We start from the raw sequence: 16341 nt of genomic DNA, 5'->3' as shown, positions 1-16341 counted from the left end.
TATATATATATATATATATAATATTGTGTTTTGAGGTGAGATGTTTATTCTAAAAATATATATATATATATATACACATTATATATATATATACATATATATACATACATATATTTGTCGTTCTCTCTTACTCCATCCACACCAAGTGTCGAGCCCACTTCAGCTGGCTTTTTACCAATCTCCCCGTCAAGGTCATCTGCACACCAATCTCCTTCAGTTCATCCATCCTCCCTCTATCCAACCTCCTCACTCCCACAATCCTCCTGACCCATCCTTTTAAATGCGGCATGTCAACAAAAGAAGCAGCACACACCATTTTAAAAGTCTTTGATATGATTTGAACCACTGACCCCCCAAAACTCAGAGTGAATGCTATTTCCGTGCATGGTTCAAAACCAAAATACGATACGCTCTACAAACTCTTAATCTGAACGGATTTTCAAATTATAAACTGCAGAATTGAGTTTAACAGCAGTTCCAACTGCTAAACCAGAAAGCATCTGAAGAGGCAAAGCCCATCCGTTTGTATTTACGCATCTTCTTCTTCTTTTTCCATATGCTCAAAATAATGAAAAGTTTAAAAAATACAAAATGAAAAATGATGATTTTATGCAGCCTTGACCTTTGAGCTTTAGATCTAAAAAAAAACAATCTGCTTCTAGCTTTTGATTGGTGAACAAATTAATTGACCCAATATGCAAATTCTTAAAATTTCAGGTCAATCGTATGAAAATGGATGCTTTTATGTGACGCTGACCTTTGACCTTTTAACAAAAATATTAATTTGCCTTCTCCATATTCTCATAATAAAGCTTTGGTGAAAATTTGATGACAAAACCCAAATGGTAAAAAGGTTACAGCCCTGACACGGACACTGCACAAACATGGACGGACACACACGGACGGCCGGACGCACGCACGCACGCACGCACGCACACACACACACCCCCGGGATGGAACACCTTTCTCACACCTTGCTGAGCTTTACACCACGGAAACAAAGACCTTCAAAATCATTGGAATCCCTCGCGATGAAGCCGAGTCTCTGGAACTATTACTTTCACATGGCAGAGGTTTGTGGCCTCCGTCTCCTAACGCCTCTTTTCTGGTCATGCACCCTCTGCCCCTTCCATGTTCTGTCCCTCTTTCTGCTAGACTCATACAATCTACCAATAACCCCCTTTTGGGGAAACTCCCAAAATCCAGACTCATCGCTCAACTGCAATCATTCATTCCTATATTTCTCCCTCCCTCCTCCCTCCCCCCTCCCCCACCTATGGAACCAACTTCTTCAGTCTCTTCAACGTCATCCTTCCCGACAGGGCTTCAAGACAGCTGTTCACCACAATCTTAGGTCATCTCTCATCCACAAACCTAATCCTTTCTGCCACCATTAACCTTCCCTAAGCCCACCTCTTTCTGTGTTTTCAAGTTTTTCTTCTACTTCCATGACAGAGTTTGCTGCTGTAGCCATCATGTTCATCCTCCTTTTGCTCTCCTTCTTTCTCCCTTTCTAATGTTGTTTTACACCCTGATCCATTATGTGTTCTTGCTCCTCCATGAGCCTCGACACTATATACAAAATTAAAATGTCACTTGTACTTTTTCCTGAATTTGTTTTTCTCAAAAGAAGACATTTCACATCAACCTGATAAGGCTAACGTAACCATGATCTCTGTGGTGATTAAATCATAGAAAAAAAAATCACAATTAAAACACAGCAATGACTCACCTTCCAGTAATCTGGCTCCAAGGTGTAGTAACGCTGGTATGCAGAAAGAGCTAAGGAAGGAGAAGAGAGGAACACAAATGAGTAAAAAGCCCATGGGATGAAGAGCAAGGGGGTAGGTAAAAACAAAACAATCCAAAAGAGAGAAAGGGTCAGGTCAGTCTTTTGGGACTGCTAGTGTTAACATGCAACCCAGTGGTACCTGCGTGTCACATCCCCTTTGGTTGGCGACTAAATTGACACCCCTCACTGGCTTTGCTTTTGCAAGGACCAAAAACAACACCTCGCAAAGGGCGGATGAGATCTATTACAAGCCTGAGCCCATGTAATGGCAGTTTTATGCCAAAAAGGGGTAAAATAATGGCACACTAAAGAAAGTCGGAACTACAACGGCACTCTGATTTTGCGACGTCGATCGATATGCCTCTGCCCACGTAATGACACAATTTTAGTACAGAGTGGCCACAAAGTCCCTATGCATAATGGAGTGTCCTCTGTTACTTATTACTTGCAAAATCGAAGATTTTTCAAGTATATTGGTCGGGTACGTTTGTTATTCTGTCTGTCTGTTCTAGCAGTGTCCATGTTTTTATACCTCTCCCACCCCCCTTCCCATGCCTTCTCCCCCCAAGCCCTCTCCCTCCCACAGATCTCCCGATGTCCCTGTTCTCTACTGTTGTACTTGTGTGCTTCCCTCTCTCTCCCCATCTTGTCTCCCGCTTCCTTTATTATGTTTTTTTTATGTGTCCGTTTGTTTTTTGTGATTAATGTTAGCTCTTACACGAGCCTCGATGTTGTATACAAAAAAAAGAAAAAAAGAATAAGTCCGTTTGTCTGTTTTTGTTTTTTTTGTGTTTATCACCAGCCGAAAGGTCACAATGCTAAACCGATCGTCACAAAACTTCACCAAGTTGTAGAGCTCGTCACATCTGAGAAGCCTATTGATTTTGAGGTCAAAGGTCATCTGGAGGTCAAATCTCTAAAATCGCCATTTTAAATCTGATTGACTTGAAAATTGAACAGCATTTGCACATTGTCACTAAATTATAAAACCAACTATTTTTGAGGTCAAAAGTTCAAAGGTCAACTCAAGGTCAAACTTCCAAAATCATCAATTTTCATCTGAAGAACCGTCAATTTTCATCCGATTTAATTGAAAATTAACAGCATTTGCACATCGAGTCATTAAATAGGGAAACCAACTATTTTTAGGTCAAAAGGTCAAATCTAGGTCAAATTCCAAAATCATCAATTTTTCATCTTAAAAATCATAAATTTTTATCCGATTGACTTGAAAATTTAACAGCATTTGTATAGTGCCTCACTGAATTGGGAAACCAACTATTTTAAAGGTCAAAAGGTCAAAGGTCAACTTGAGGTCATATTTCTAAAATCCTTTTTCATCAGAAAATTCATCACTTTTCATCCTATTGACCCAAACTTTAATCAATATCGTCAATTTTAATATTGATGAAATGGACAAATTGACAGATCAATGGCATCCTTTTGGGGTGGGGGGTGGGGGGGGGGGAGGGGGTGGATTTGCAAGTATCGTGCTCTGCATGATGTCTTCTTGTTTGTTTGGACACCGGCCTACAGGTCACATTTCTAAACCAATCGACATGAAACTTCACCAAGTTGTAGAGGTCGTCCAAATTGAGAAGCCTATTGATTTTGAGGTCAAAGGTCAAAGGTCATCTGGAGGTCAAAATTCCAAAATCAATATTCAACTGAAAACCATCAATTTTCCTCCAAATGACTTGAAAATTGAACAGCATTTGCATAGTTCCTCGCTGATTTGGGAAACCAACTATTTTTGAGGTCAAAATATCAAAGGTCAACTCAAGGTCAAACCTCCAAAATCATCAATTTTTATCTGAAAAAACCTGTCAATTTTCATCCGATTGACTTGAAAATAGAACAGCATTTGCATATTGTCACTAAATATGGAAACCAACTATTTTTGAGGTCAAAAGGTCAAAGGTCAACTCTATCTATGTAAAACTTCCAAAATCATCAATTTTCATCTGAAAAACCATCAATTTTCATCTGATTGATTTGAAAAATTTACAGCCTTTGTATAGTGCCTCACAGAATTGGGAAACCAACTATTTTTGAGGTTAAAAGGTCAAAGGTCAACTCAAGGTGAAACGTCTAAAATCATCCATTTTCATTTGAAAAATCGTCACTTTTCATCCTATTGACCGATGCTTTCATCAAGATCGTCAATTTTAATCTTGATGAAATGGACAATTTGCTCTATCAATGGCATCCTTTTTTGGTGGGGGGGGGGGGGGGGGGAGGTGGGTTTTGCAAGTATCGTGCTCTGCATGACATCGTCTTGTTTGTTTCATTTGTTTTCCAGATACGGCTTCAGCATGACAGACACCAGTGAGTACACGATAGAAGAGACACTGATTACTTGTGTTTGGGTTCATGACCGCATGCGAGAAGGAGCAAGTTTTGAAGACAAGGACAAGATTTTCGCAAAGGTTCGAAAGGCAGCTCCTATGCCCAACACGATGCGGGCATGGGAGAAGAAGGCTTTTTCAAAAGGGAGTGTCCTTCATTTGACTCCATTTAGAGCAAGGCTTTTCTGCAGCGATTCCCCACCATTAAATCAAGACTAAGCGTTTTTTTTTCTTCTCCGGATGAATGTGCTATTTACCTCAGCAATCGATCCAGGAATGTTTATTTTTGGTGCAAAGCAAATCCTCTTTTTAATGAGGAAATTGAACAGCATCCTCCTCATGTCATGATGTGGGCAGCAATTTCGGAAGATCACTTGATAGGGCCATATTTTTTCGATACAAGTGTCAATCACACTGCTTATTTGAACATGCTTCAGACGAGGTTTGTTCCACAACAGCATGAGAGAGAGAGAGGTCTTGAGGCAACAGCTATCCTGCAACAAGATGGTGCACCAGCACATTATGCTCTCGCAGTTAGAGAATATCTCAACGACAAATTCAGTGGACGATGGATTGGACGTGGATCTGAGATAGTGTGGCCTCCTCAAAATCCGGACTTAATAACATGTGACAACTCGCTTTGGGGCATTGTGAAAGAGGAAATTTCTCATCTCTGCCTAACAACAGTTGAAGACCTCAAAACAACTGTCAGGGGCTGCTTTTATGACCTCCAACCCTCAACATGGAAGATGTCCAGAAGAACATGGAGAAAAATTCAAGTTTGTGCAGAGAATGGAGGGGAGCATACAGATAAATTCTAACTAAATTCTAACTGTGTGCATAGGGACTTTGTGGCCACTCTGTACTTGTACCAAGTTTGATTCAAATCCCTTCAGCTGTTCTCAAGTATCACATTTTTATCTGATATGACCGCTGACCTTTGGTGCATAAATCGAATCAGTTCACATTTTCATCATAATATAAACTTTTACCAAGTTTGGTCTCTCAACCATTATCCTTTGGAATTTATTGTCACTTAGATTCCTCCATTCCACAGGAATGTGGAATTTATTGGTTCATCATTTGTCATTCGCCATTTTTCTCACCCAAGTCATTCATGAACTGGCTGTCCATGCCTGAAGTCAAAAAAATTCAACACTTGCATTATTTGCTAACTGTTAATTGGTATCCCCACCCAGGTTATACTATCCTCTTCAACTAAAGTATCAAAGAAGCCCGGCTATTGTTAGACTATCGATCTGGTTATATTCTCACCAACCCTGCTCTCTTTAAAATATAATATAATCATACATGTTCCCGACAAAAAACTTCAATGCAGGAGGACGCGATTTGGCCGATCAAACGATTGCTTTCCAAGCTCTTCTTCATCTTTTTCTCTTCCCTCGATAAGGGGTGAAGTCCAACAGTACCAAGCTTCTGCCCTGCCTTGACCACGATACTCCTCCACTCCCCTCTGTCCGCAGCCAATTCTCAACACTCTCCAACCACCCCCACCTTACTGATATCCCTTTTCCACAATCTTCCCATCTCAATCGCCGACTACCTCTTTTTCTCCTACCTTGCTCCCTTAACTTATCCGCTCTCTTTGTCATTCTTTATTACTCCATCCACACCAAATGTCCAGCCCACTTCAGCTGGCTTTTTACCAATCTCCCCATCAAGGTCATCTGCACACCAATCTTATCCTTCAGTTCATCCATCCTCCCTCTATCCACCCCCCTTCACTCCCACAATCCTCCTGACCCATCCTTTTAAATGCTGCATGTCAACAAAAGAAACAGCACGCACCATTTTAAAAGTCTTTGGTATGATTTGAACCACTGACCCCCCAAGACTCAGAGCGAATGCTCGAACTATTAAGCCACCGAGTCTTTGTCAACCTACAGGTTTATAAATGATTGGTGTTGTTGTTTGTCGGATTGCTGTTCTGCTTCCCTATTGTTGGTTAAATGTTGGCCTTCAAAAATCTTTGTCCTCCAGTTTTCTAGCCAGGACATCTCCAAAAAAAAGAAAAGAAGAAAGCAACGATACTGTTGGAGGAAGAGGAGGATCAATTATGAATTCCTGTGCAGCACATGGCTGCAGGTTTGCATCATTTTCTAGTATGCTGGCAAGAATCGTGCTAGGGGTGGTGCTGCCAACAATCCCCTGTGCCTCTTAACAGAAGACATTGTGGTATCTGAACATCCCATCTTATGGCACAGGCACACCCATTGATGCGATGACGCAACAGGTATTGCTCATGGGTGAGAGGGCAATGTGGGCGATGGTGAGCGATGATGGCAGGCCAGATGATGGTAGGCCCAGCTGGTAGAAGTGAAAGTGGATTGGAAAAAAGAGCAAAGGAAAGAAGCAGCAACATTCAAAAAATACGGAGAGCACATACAGAAGGTGAATATAGTCATTTGTAGGGCGGGGGAGCTATCACCAGCACCCTGACAAAATTCGAAATTCCTGCTCTAACCTACAAGCGGCACTGAATCAATGCCATTGCTACACCCATGGGAGAACAGATGAAAAACCCATAACCACGTGCTGCATCCGAATGACGATGGCGATGACGATGAGATGGGGAAGAAAAGAAAAGCAACAGCTCAAAAAATGGGCAGTGGAAGCTACAGTCGAGTACCATTGTGAAAACAGTGGGGCAGGCAACCTCTCACGGAGGAGGGTACAAAAGTAGGTTTTGATGAAAATAAACAAACTTTGAAAAATGGAAGGACTGCAAAAGTACCTTTTGGAAAATCTTCCAGAAGAAGGTGTAGATGGCCTAACTTGCAGTATATCTCTTCATCAACTCTACCCTCTCCTCTTCGAACCAAAGCATCGTAGTGTCTGACTGCCTGCTTGGAGGGTTTTAAATATATAAGAAGCACATTCACACAACCAGGGTTAACTTACACGATTTTGAACATATCTCTACAAATAAATGAAAATGTAGCAATTGGATCTCAAAGATCAAAGACAAATTGAAGGGCGAGAAGGAGAGAGGGGGAATGCAAAATGTGTAAGCATAAAAATGAAATCAAGAGATGAAGACCGATATGTGAATGAATTACGATATTAATAAATGAATACAGGAACAAACGAATACAATAATAAATGAATGAATCAATGAGCAATTGAGTAAATTAACGAATGGAGGAGTAAATTCATGAATGAGTGAATAAATATATAGATAAAAACAAATACATAAATGCCGCAAGGGGACATCTAGGAGGCAAAGATTAATTTGGTAATAACCTTACATGAGGCAAAAACCAAATGACAATTCCCACCTTGATGAGTAGGGCTCTTTTTGCTGCCATCTCTTCTCCACTCCCTTTCATAAAGCCAAACCGACAACTGCATGTTGAAAAAGGTGAGAGAAAAAAAAGAAAGAAAGAGAAAAACATGTACAAACTAGAACGGCACTCGGCAGAGCACATACCTCCGCCAGGCTGAACAGTTTACGTTTCGTATCCCACCGATAGGCCAGATCTGGATTCGGACCTGAACGTAAATGTAATCGGCTTGTTCTTGCCACGTAACAAACTCATCCACCGAGTTGTCATAAACTGTCCCCAACAGTTTGTGAAATATCATGCCATACATAATTTTTGGATCCAAGAGTTTTTTTTTAATGTTTTTAAAATTTTCGTTCCCGGATCCGGATTTTCCCCAAAATCGAGACAATTCTTCCTTGTCACACGACCAACCTGTCCACCAAATTTTGTCTGAATACATCAACATTTTAAGATATGCTGCTCACAAACAAAGAGACAGACAGACAAACAAGCAGGAGTGAAAACATAACCTCCATACACCTCCACCTTCGGTGAAAGAGGTAAAAGTAAAAGACGATGATAAAACGAAATAAAGGAAAGTGAATATATGCAATTTCTATTTTGCAACAAAGAAATACAGAGTGTGTATATAAAATGTCTACCCAACAGTTACAACAAATATATTCCTCTCGATTTCAAATTGATAGACCAACCCAATGCCATGTTACACCATTTAAATAGGACCCAATTAGTAACTATAAATCCCAAAGAGAAATATTATTTCAAAAATCATAGAGTATTATTAACTTCTTTAAAAACGCAAGAATACACAAGGCGGGGTAAGACAGCTAGAACAGTACAGTTCTGAATGTGCAACCTTGGACGCAATAACCTGGAAACGTCCCTGCCTGCTCAACGCCGGAAAATGAAAATGAGCCCACCCGCCTTCTGCAATACAACGCAGGAACCGGGGCAGCTGGCGCAATGTAATGCCAGAACAGGGGCCGCGTCGCTGGTGCAATGCCATTCTGGAACAGGGACCTGCACCGCTGACACAAAGCAACGCCATAACCTGGGCCCGCACTGCTGGCTCAAAGCAATCCCGAAACCAGGACCCGCACCGCTGGCCCAACGCCATGCCCCGAACCAAGTCCTGCTCAACACCGGAACTAAAGTGGAAGTGAAACTGCGCCAGTGGCTTGACCCCTGGGAGGGCGCGGGGCAGGGCGCAACACCTGGAGCGGGACAGGGAGCGGCCCCTACCCGCATCCCGGGCACGGGGCAGAGAGCAGCCCATGCCCACATCCTGGGCACGCGGGCGGCAGTGTGTGGTCCCTGGCGCAGGAGAGGGAGCAGCCCCTGCACGTGTCCTGGGCACGGGACAGGGAGCAGCCCCTGCCCGCATACCAAGCATGGGGCAAAGTGCGGCCCCGGCCGCCACCCTGGGCGCAGAGCAAAGCAAAGCACGGCCACTGCCCGCATCCCGGGCGCGGGGCAAAACACGGCCCCTGCCCACCTTCCGGGCGAAGCTCGGCTGCTGTCGGCATCCTGGGTGTTGGGCGAAGCCCAAAACCATCCCCGCCCATGTCTCTGGCGAGGGCAAAGAGTGCCAAAGAGCAAAGAGCCCCTATCCCGGGGCAAAGCCTGGCCCCGGCCACGGGGCGAAGCTCGGCCCCTGCCCGCGTTCCGGGCGCGGGGAGAAGCTCAGCTTCTGCTGGCGTACCGGGCATGGAGCAAAGCTTGGCCCCTGCCAGCATCCCGGGCACGGAGCAAAGCTTGGCCCCTGCCAGCGTCCCGGGCACAGGGTGAAGCCCAGCCACTGCCTGCATACTGGGTACAGCTCGGCTGCTGCCCGTGTACCGGGCGTAGGCAAAGCATGGTCCTGCACACACCCTTGACATGGGGCAAAGCACGTCCCAGGCGGGGCGAAGCTCAGTTGCTTCGCACATCCCAGACGGGGCAAAGCTCGGTTGCTGCGCACATCCCGGGCGTGGGGCAAAGCTTGGCCCCTGCTTGCTTCTCGGGGCAAAGCGCAGACACTACCAGCATTCCAGGGGCAAGGTGAAACTCAGCCACTGCCCGCATCCCAGGCGCGGGATGAAGCTCGGCCTCTGCCTGTGTCCTGGGAGTGGAGCGGAGCTCGGCCCTGACTGTAGGTGTGAGCAGCATACGGTGATGGAGTGGGGGGTGGGGGGCAGCACACTGTGATAGAGGGGGGCGTGTGGGCAGCGCAAAGTGATGGAGTGGGGGGTGGGCAGCACACTGTGATGGAGGGGGGTGTGGGACGCGCACTGTGATGGAGGGGGGTGTGGGCAGTGCAATGTGATGGAGGAGGGTGTGGGCAGCGCACTGTGATGGAGGGGGGGCGGGTGTGGGCAGCGCACCGTGATGGAGGGGGGGGTGGGCAGCTCACCGTGATGGAGGGGGGGTGTGGGAAGCTCACGGTGATGGAGGAGGGGTGTGGGCAGCGCACCGTGAGGGAGGGGGGGTGTGGGCAGCACACCGTGAGGGAGGGGAGGTGTGGGCAGCGCACCGTGAGGGAGGGGAGGTGTGGGCAGCGCACCGTGATTGAGGGGGGGGTGTGGGCAGCTCACCGTGATGGAGGGGGGCGTGGGCAGCGCACGGTGATGGAGGGGGGCGTGGGCAGCACACGGTGATGGAGGGGGGCGTGGGCAGTGCAGGGTGATAGAGAGAGGGTGTGGGCAGCAGACAGTTAAGGAAAGGGGTGTGGGCAGCGCACGGTGATGGAGGGGGGGGTGGGCAGCTCACCGTGATGGAGGGAGGTGTGGGCAGCGCACGGTGATGGAGGTGGGTGTGGACAATGCACGGTGATGGAGAGAGGGTATGGGCCGTGCACAGTGATGGAGGGGGGTGTGGACAGCGCACGGTGATGGGGAGGGGTGTGGGCAGTGCAGGGTGATAGAGAGAGGGTGTGTGCAGCAGACAGTTAAGGAAAGGGGTGTGGGCAGCGCACGGTGATTTTGGAGAGGGGTCTGGGCAGCAGACAGTGATTTGGGGGATGGTATCTCCTGGCTGCAGACGGTGATTTGGGTGGAGGGGGGTAGGGTGAGGGTGATATCTGGCAGCAGTCGGTGATTGTGAGGGAGGGCAGTGGGGCAGCACAATGGTGTGTGTGTGTGTGTGTGTGTGTGTGTGTACGTGTGCTTGCGCGTGTGAGTGTGTGCGATTGTGTATGTGAGTGCGAGCGATTGTGCGTGTGAGTGCGTGTGAGTGCGTGTGAGTGATTGTGCGTGTGAGTGATTGCGCGTGTGCGAGTGCTATTGCTCATGGGACCGTGCATGTGGAAGTGTGCGATTGCGCATGCGATTGTGCACGTGATTGTGCGCGTGATTGTGCGCGTGATTGTGCGCGTGATTGTGCGCGTGATTGTGCGCGTGATTGTGCGCGTGATTGTGTGTGTGAGTGTGTGTGATTGTGCATGTGAGTGCGTGCGATTGTGCGTGTGAGTGCATGCGATTGTGCGTGTGCGGGTGCGTATGCGAGTGCGTGCATGCGATTGTGCGTGGGAGTGCGTGGGAGTACGTGGGAGTACGTGGGAGTGCGTGGGAGTGTGTAGGAATGCGTGGGAGTGCATGGGAGTGCATGGGAGTGCATGGAAGTGCGTGCAATTGCGCGTGCTATTACTCGTGCAACTGTGCATGTGGATGTGTGCGATTGCGCATGCGATTGTGCATGCGATTGTGCATGCGATTGTGCATGCGATTGTGCGCGTGATTGTGTGCGAGTGTGTGCGATTGTGCATGTGAGTGTGTGCGATTGTGCATGTGAGTGTGTGCGATTGTGCGTGTGAGTGCAAGCGATTGTGCGTACGATTGTGCGTGTGAGTGCATGTGAGTGCATGTGATTGTGCGTGTGATTGTGCGTGTGAGTGAGTGTGAGAGCGTGTGATTGTGTGCGAGTGTGTGTGATTGCATATGTGAGTGTGTGCGATTGTGCATGAGTGCGTGCGAGTGCGTGTGAGTGCATGTGAGTGCGTGTGAGTGCATGGGAGCGCGTGCGACTGTGCGTGCGATTGTGCTTGCGGATGTGTGCGATTGCGCATGCGATTGTGCGCATGATTGTGCACATGATTGTGTGTGTGAGTGTGTGTGATTGTGCATGTGAGTGCATGCGATTGTGCGTATGAGTGCGTGTGATTGCGCGTGCGATTGTGCAAGTGGGTGCGTGTGATTGTGCGTGAGTGCGTGTGAATGCGAGCGATTGTGCATGTGATTGTGCATGATTGTGCATGTGAGTGCGTGTGATTGTGTGTGTGTGAGCGCGTGCGCTATTGCTCGTGCGACTGTGCATGTGCATGTGGATGCGTGCGATTGTGCATGCGATTGTGCGCGTGATTGGGTGTGTGAGTGTGCGCGATTGTGCATGTTAGTGTGTGCGATTGTGCATGTGAGGGCGTGTGATTGCGCGTGCGATTGTGTGTGTGAGTGCATGTGATTGTACGTGTGATTGTGCGTGTGAGTGCATGTGCGATTGCGCATGTGGGTGCGTGTGATTGTGCGTGAGTGCGTGTGAGTGCGAGCGATTGTGCGTGCGATTGTGCGTGTGAATGCGAGCGATTGTGCATGTGATTGTGCGTGTGAGTGCGTGTGATTGTGCGTGTGCGAGTGCGTGCGCTTTTGCTCGTGCGACTGTGCATGTGCATGTGGATGCGTGCGATTGTGCGCGTGATTGTGTGTGTGAGTGTGTGCGATTGTGCATGTTAGTGCGTGCGATTGTGCGTGTGAGTGCGTGTGATTGCGCGTGCGATTGTGTGTGTGAGTGCATGTGATTGTACCTGTGATTGTGCGTGTGAGTGCATGTGATTGTGCGTGTGAGTGCGTGTGATTGCACGTGCGTTGTGCGTGTGAGTGCGTGTGAGTGGGTATGTGAGTGTGTGCGATTGTGCGTGTGAGTGCATGTGATTGTGCATGTGAGTGCGTGCGATTGTGCGTGGGAGTGCGTGTGACTGCGCGTGCGATTGTGTGCGAGTGCATGTGATTGTACGTGTGATTGTGCGTGTGAGTGCATGTGATTGTGCGTGTGAGTGCATGTGATTGTGCGTGTGAGTGCATGTGAGTGTGCGTGTGAGTGCGTGTGATTGCACGTGCGTTGTGCGTGTGAGTGTGTATGTGAGTGCATGCGTTTGTGCGTGTGAGTGCGTGTGATTGTGCGTGTGAGTGCGTGTGATTGTGCGTGTGAGTGCGTGTGATTGTGCGTGTGAGCGCGTGTGATTGTGTGTGCGATTGTGCGTGTGAGTGCGTGTGAGTGCGTATGAGAGTGCGTGTGATTGCACGTGCGTTGTGCGTGTGAGTGTGTGTGAGTGCGTATGAGAGTGCGTGCGATTGTGCGTGCGATTGTGCGTACACGTTTTCAGCATCATTCGCTGATTGTTATTAAGGATAATCACAAGCATCCAACTATCACCATCAGACATCCCTCACACTCAGCATTAGCAATTAGACAGAACCAGCACGACAAAAACATAAACAGGACCGACCCATACAGAAACATCCAAAGCACAACACCAAGGGATGCAAACAGCTTTGCAAATGCCATGTATCCCCGGACGAAGTTATCCCCATCACGTCGTCAATACCTCGTCCAATAAGCTCTAAAAAGCAGAGCTCATGGGACGAGGAGATACGGACATCGAGACAAGTACAACACGTGCACATAGACACAGGGCAGACACAAACAGCAACAAACATAAAGCAATCTCGGGGTTTATTATAAAACCCTATTTTTAACGAGCTGCATTTGTCTGTCCATGTGCATGTCTGTTTGTCCGAGCCAGGTTGCATGTCTCTCCAACAGAGAGGTAACCAGAGACAGGGATAGAGAACGAGAGAGTGAGAGAGCTGGGTAGAGAGGAGACACGACATAAACAAAAGGCAGTAACAAAACAAGCGCGGCATACGACACGTACAAGTGTGTGTACAAACAAGGTGTCCCACACCTGTCCATGCCGGCGAGGATCTCTCTCTCTCGGGCGGACAGCGGCCCAACCGCCAGCGCCATGTTCTGCTCGCCGGGAGGCGCGGCGCTCTCGGCAGCCTCCTGCGGCCTAGAAGGAGGCTCCAGAGTCGGGAGCCTGCCAGCACCGATCCCGGACTCCTCCGGAGGCAATGGAGAGACGTCGTTATCCGGGCCAGCGGCCGGCCCGAGAGTCGGAATCCCGGATCTGGCCCTGTCACCAGTCGCTGGACTCGCCGCCATGGGGCCTCGGACTGCGGACGAACCAACTCTGTTCCTCTATTATTAATTTTTTATTTCTCCACGCCACTTTCCCCTTTTGTTTCTTTTTCTCAATCACATCTTTATTTTTCTCTCTTCTTTTCTTTTTCTCCTTCGTCCTCTAACCCCTTTAACCCCCCGCTCCCGGGTCTCCCCCCTCTGGCTCACCCAGCCTGTATTATTCTCCTGACACTCCGAACGACTATTCTATTATCTTTATCTCTCTTCCTATTCTTCCTCCTTGTGTGAGGATTCCTACTTCGTCTCAATTCCTCTTCGTTTTCGCTTTTTTCTGTTCTTCCATCATTTCCTTCCACTCCAGTCTCCACGACTCACTCATTTCATTCCCTCCCGTCCTGCTCTCATTCGCTCTCGTCCTCATTCTCGATTTCGCTTCATTCCCCCACACGTACAGCCCTCATTCTTTCGCTCATTCGCCCGGCCGGGTTCATTCTCAATTCCTCTTTCATTACCCCCACCCCCATTCGCCCCTCATTCCTTCTCTCAATCCTCCCCGTTCCGCTCTCATTCCCTCTCTCATCGCCCACCCAAGTCTTGCTCTCATTCGTCCCACGTATTCATTCTCAAAATCTGTTTCATTCCCTACCGTCCTTCTCTCATTCGCCCCCCACCCGGTCTTCACTTAATTCCTCCTTTTCCTCCCTCCCCCTCCACTCTCATTCCCCTCCCCCCATCGTTCTCTCTCTCACATCCATCCATCGCCTCTGGTCCCTTCTTCCACAACCCCTCCCCCATCCTCTCTTCCTCATTCTCATCCTCTTCACCTCCTCTGCACTGCCCGTCCTCGCTCTCATCACCCCCTCCTCCCTCCCTCGTCCCTTCTCTCCGTCAGTCCACTGAATTTATTTAATTTTTTTCTTTCATACCCCCCCCCCCTATCTTCACCCCTGCCCCCTCCCCCGCTTCCCTCCACCTCCACCTCCACCTCCACTTCACATATACTATATAGTCGTTCACTTCTCTCTTCCCTTCAAGTTCATTCTTCGCTCCCCTCCCCTCTCTCCCTTTTTAAACTTGCTTACATTTTTTCTAACTTTGTTTTAGTAACCAGAGAATGGTGTCCTGTTTTATGTCCGTTTTGTATGACGAAAAACCGTCACGTAGCAGCCGATTACCATCACTCCCACGAGGACCGATGGACCCACCACGCTCCATGGAAACCGTCAAAGATGTCTGAGCGGACATGCCTCCTCATCACGTGGTCGATAGCGAGATTAGGCGGACAGTTGGCTGCCAGGACGGCGATTTAACGGCTCGATCAGGATCAGGTGATCAACCTTTACATGCTGAGCGTGAGTGAGGCAAAGAGCACTGACAGACCCGATCACGCACGACAAAGACAAAGCCCCGTTTTATTGTTCAACCAATATCAATCAACTTTAATTACATAAAAAAATACGTTTACGTCATACCCCATTTGGAAGAATCGAGTGTACAGCACTGGGAAGTTCAGTACCTGAATGGGAAATCCATGACTACATTCATCACATGTTTGGCACACATGGATTAATTAGGACGCACACATGTTATATTACTGTATGTATGTATATACATATTACTGCATACCCACCCTGATATGTATATATATATATATATATATATATATATATATATATATATATATACATATATATATATACGTATACATATATATATATATATATATATATATATACATATATATATATATATATATATATATATATATATATATACATATATATATATATATATATATATATATATATATATATATATACATATATATATATATATATATATATATATATACATATATATACATATATATATATATATATACATATATATATATATATATATATACATATATATATATATATATATATATATACATATATATATACATATATATATATATATATATACATATATATATATATATATATATACATATATATATATATATATATATACATATATATACATATATATATATATATATATATACATATATATATATATATATATATATATACATATTGTTGCGAATATGGAATTTGGCCTCCATATCCGCTTGTAAATATTCCCCTATTTTCTCCAATACTCCCCAACTTTCCCCAATCCCCCATTCCCTAGTCCCATTGCATGTAAATAACAATCAGTAGAGCCGACCTTCCCCTTATTCCCCCATTAAATGTCGTGCCCAGGTCCACCGCACCACACGTAGACAACTTTCGGACATCTTCCTAGTTATTCTTAATCTATGTCAGTTAAGGCCTCGTTTCCATTAATTATGACTCTTCGTTGCACCAGAATGTGATTATATGGCATCAGTAGTGAGTTTAGGACCTTTCCCATACCTCCTCCCATCTTCTTCCCCAAACAACAACAATAACAACAACTACAACAACAATTACAACTACAACTACGACTACAACAACAGAGGGGCGGGGAGTGTGCGTCCTCACACCGGCTCGGTTACCCGCCATGACCATGCGCTCCACGGCGTTACCCCGAAGGGGCTGGCTGTCAGCTCCTCGTCAGGGGCGGAGCCAGTAACCCCCCCACGCACCCAATGAGAAGCAACGTGCCGATTCCATCTGGGGCGGAGCTAACGAGCCGAGGGCGTGTCACTCCCCGCCGGATATACGCGGCCCCGCGCCGGATGTGACGAAAG

At 46.8% G+C, this 16341-nt stretch overlaps 1 protein-coding gene across 4 annotated transcripts in view; it reads right to left on the bottom strand.

Annotated features, from left to right (window-relative positions):
• The window catches only part of LOC137425326 (lysine-specific demethylase 6A), a 286024-nt gene extending 271982 nt beyond the window's left edge, over nt 1-14042 (bottom strand). For 2 of the 4 annotated variants that reach the window (XM_068113641.2, XM_078776554.1), the window contains exons 1-3: nt 7440-7506; nt 6896-7007; nt 1733-1782 (exon numbers count right to left, since the gene is read on the bottom strand). In XM_068113641.2, coding sequence (XP_067969742.1) covers nt 1733-1782; nt 6896-7007; nt 7440-7490 — 213 coding nt within the window. In that variant the 5' untranslated portion in view covers nt 7491-7506. Of the gene's footprint in view, nt 1-1732; nt 1783-6895; nt 7008-7439; nt 7507-13353 lie in introns of those variants that run through there. The other 2 variants (XR_010984098.2, XM_078776555.1) reach the window with 2 other exon arrangements.
• Nucleotides 14043-16341: the final 2299 nt, after the last annotated feature.

The sequence above is a fragment of the Myxine glutinosa genome, chromosome 4 (genome assembly GCF_964187855.1).
Source record: "Myxine glutinosa chromosome 4, kmMyxGlut1.1, whole genome shotgun sequence".
NCBI classification, from domain to species: domain Eukaryota; kingdom Metazoa; phylum Chordata; class Myxini; order Myxiniformes; family Myxinidae; genus Myxine; species Myxine glutinosa.
This window is presented reverse-complemented; position numbering and strand designations above follow the sequence as displayed.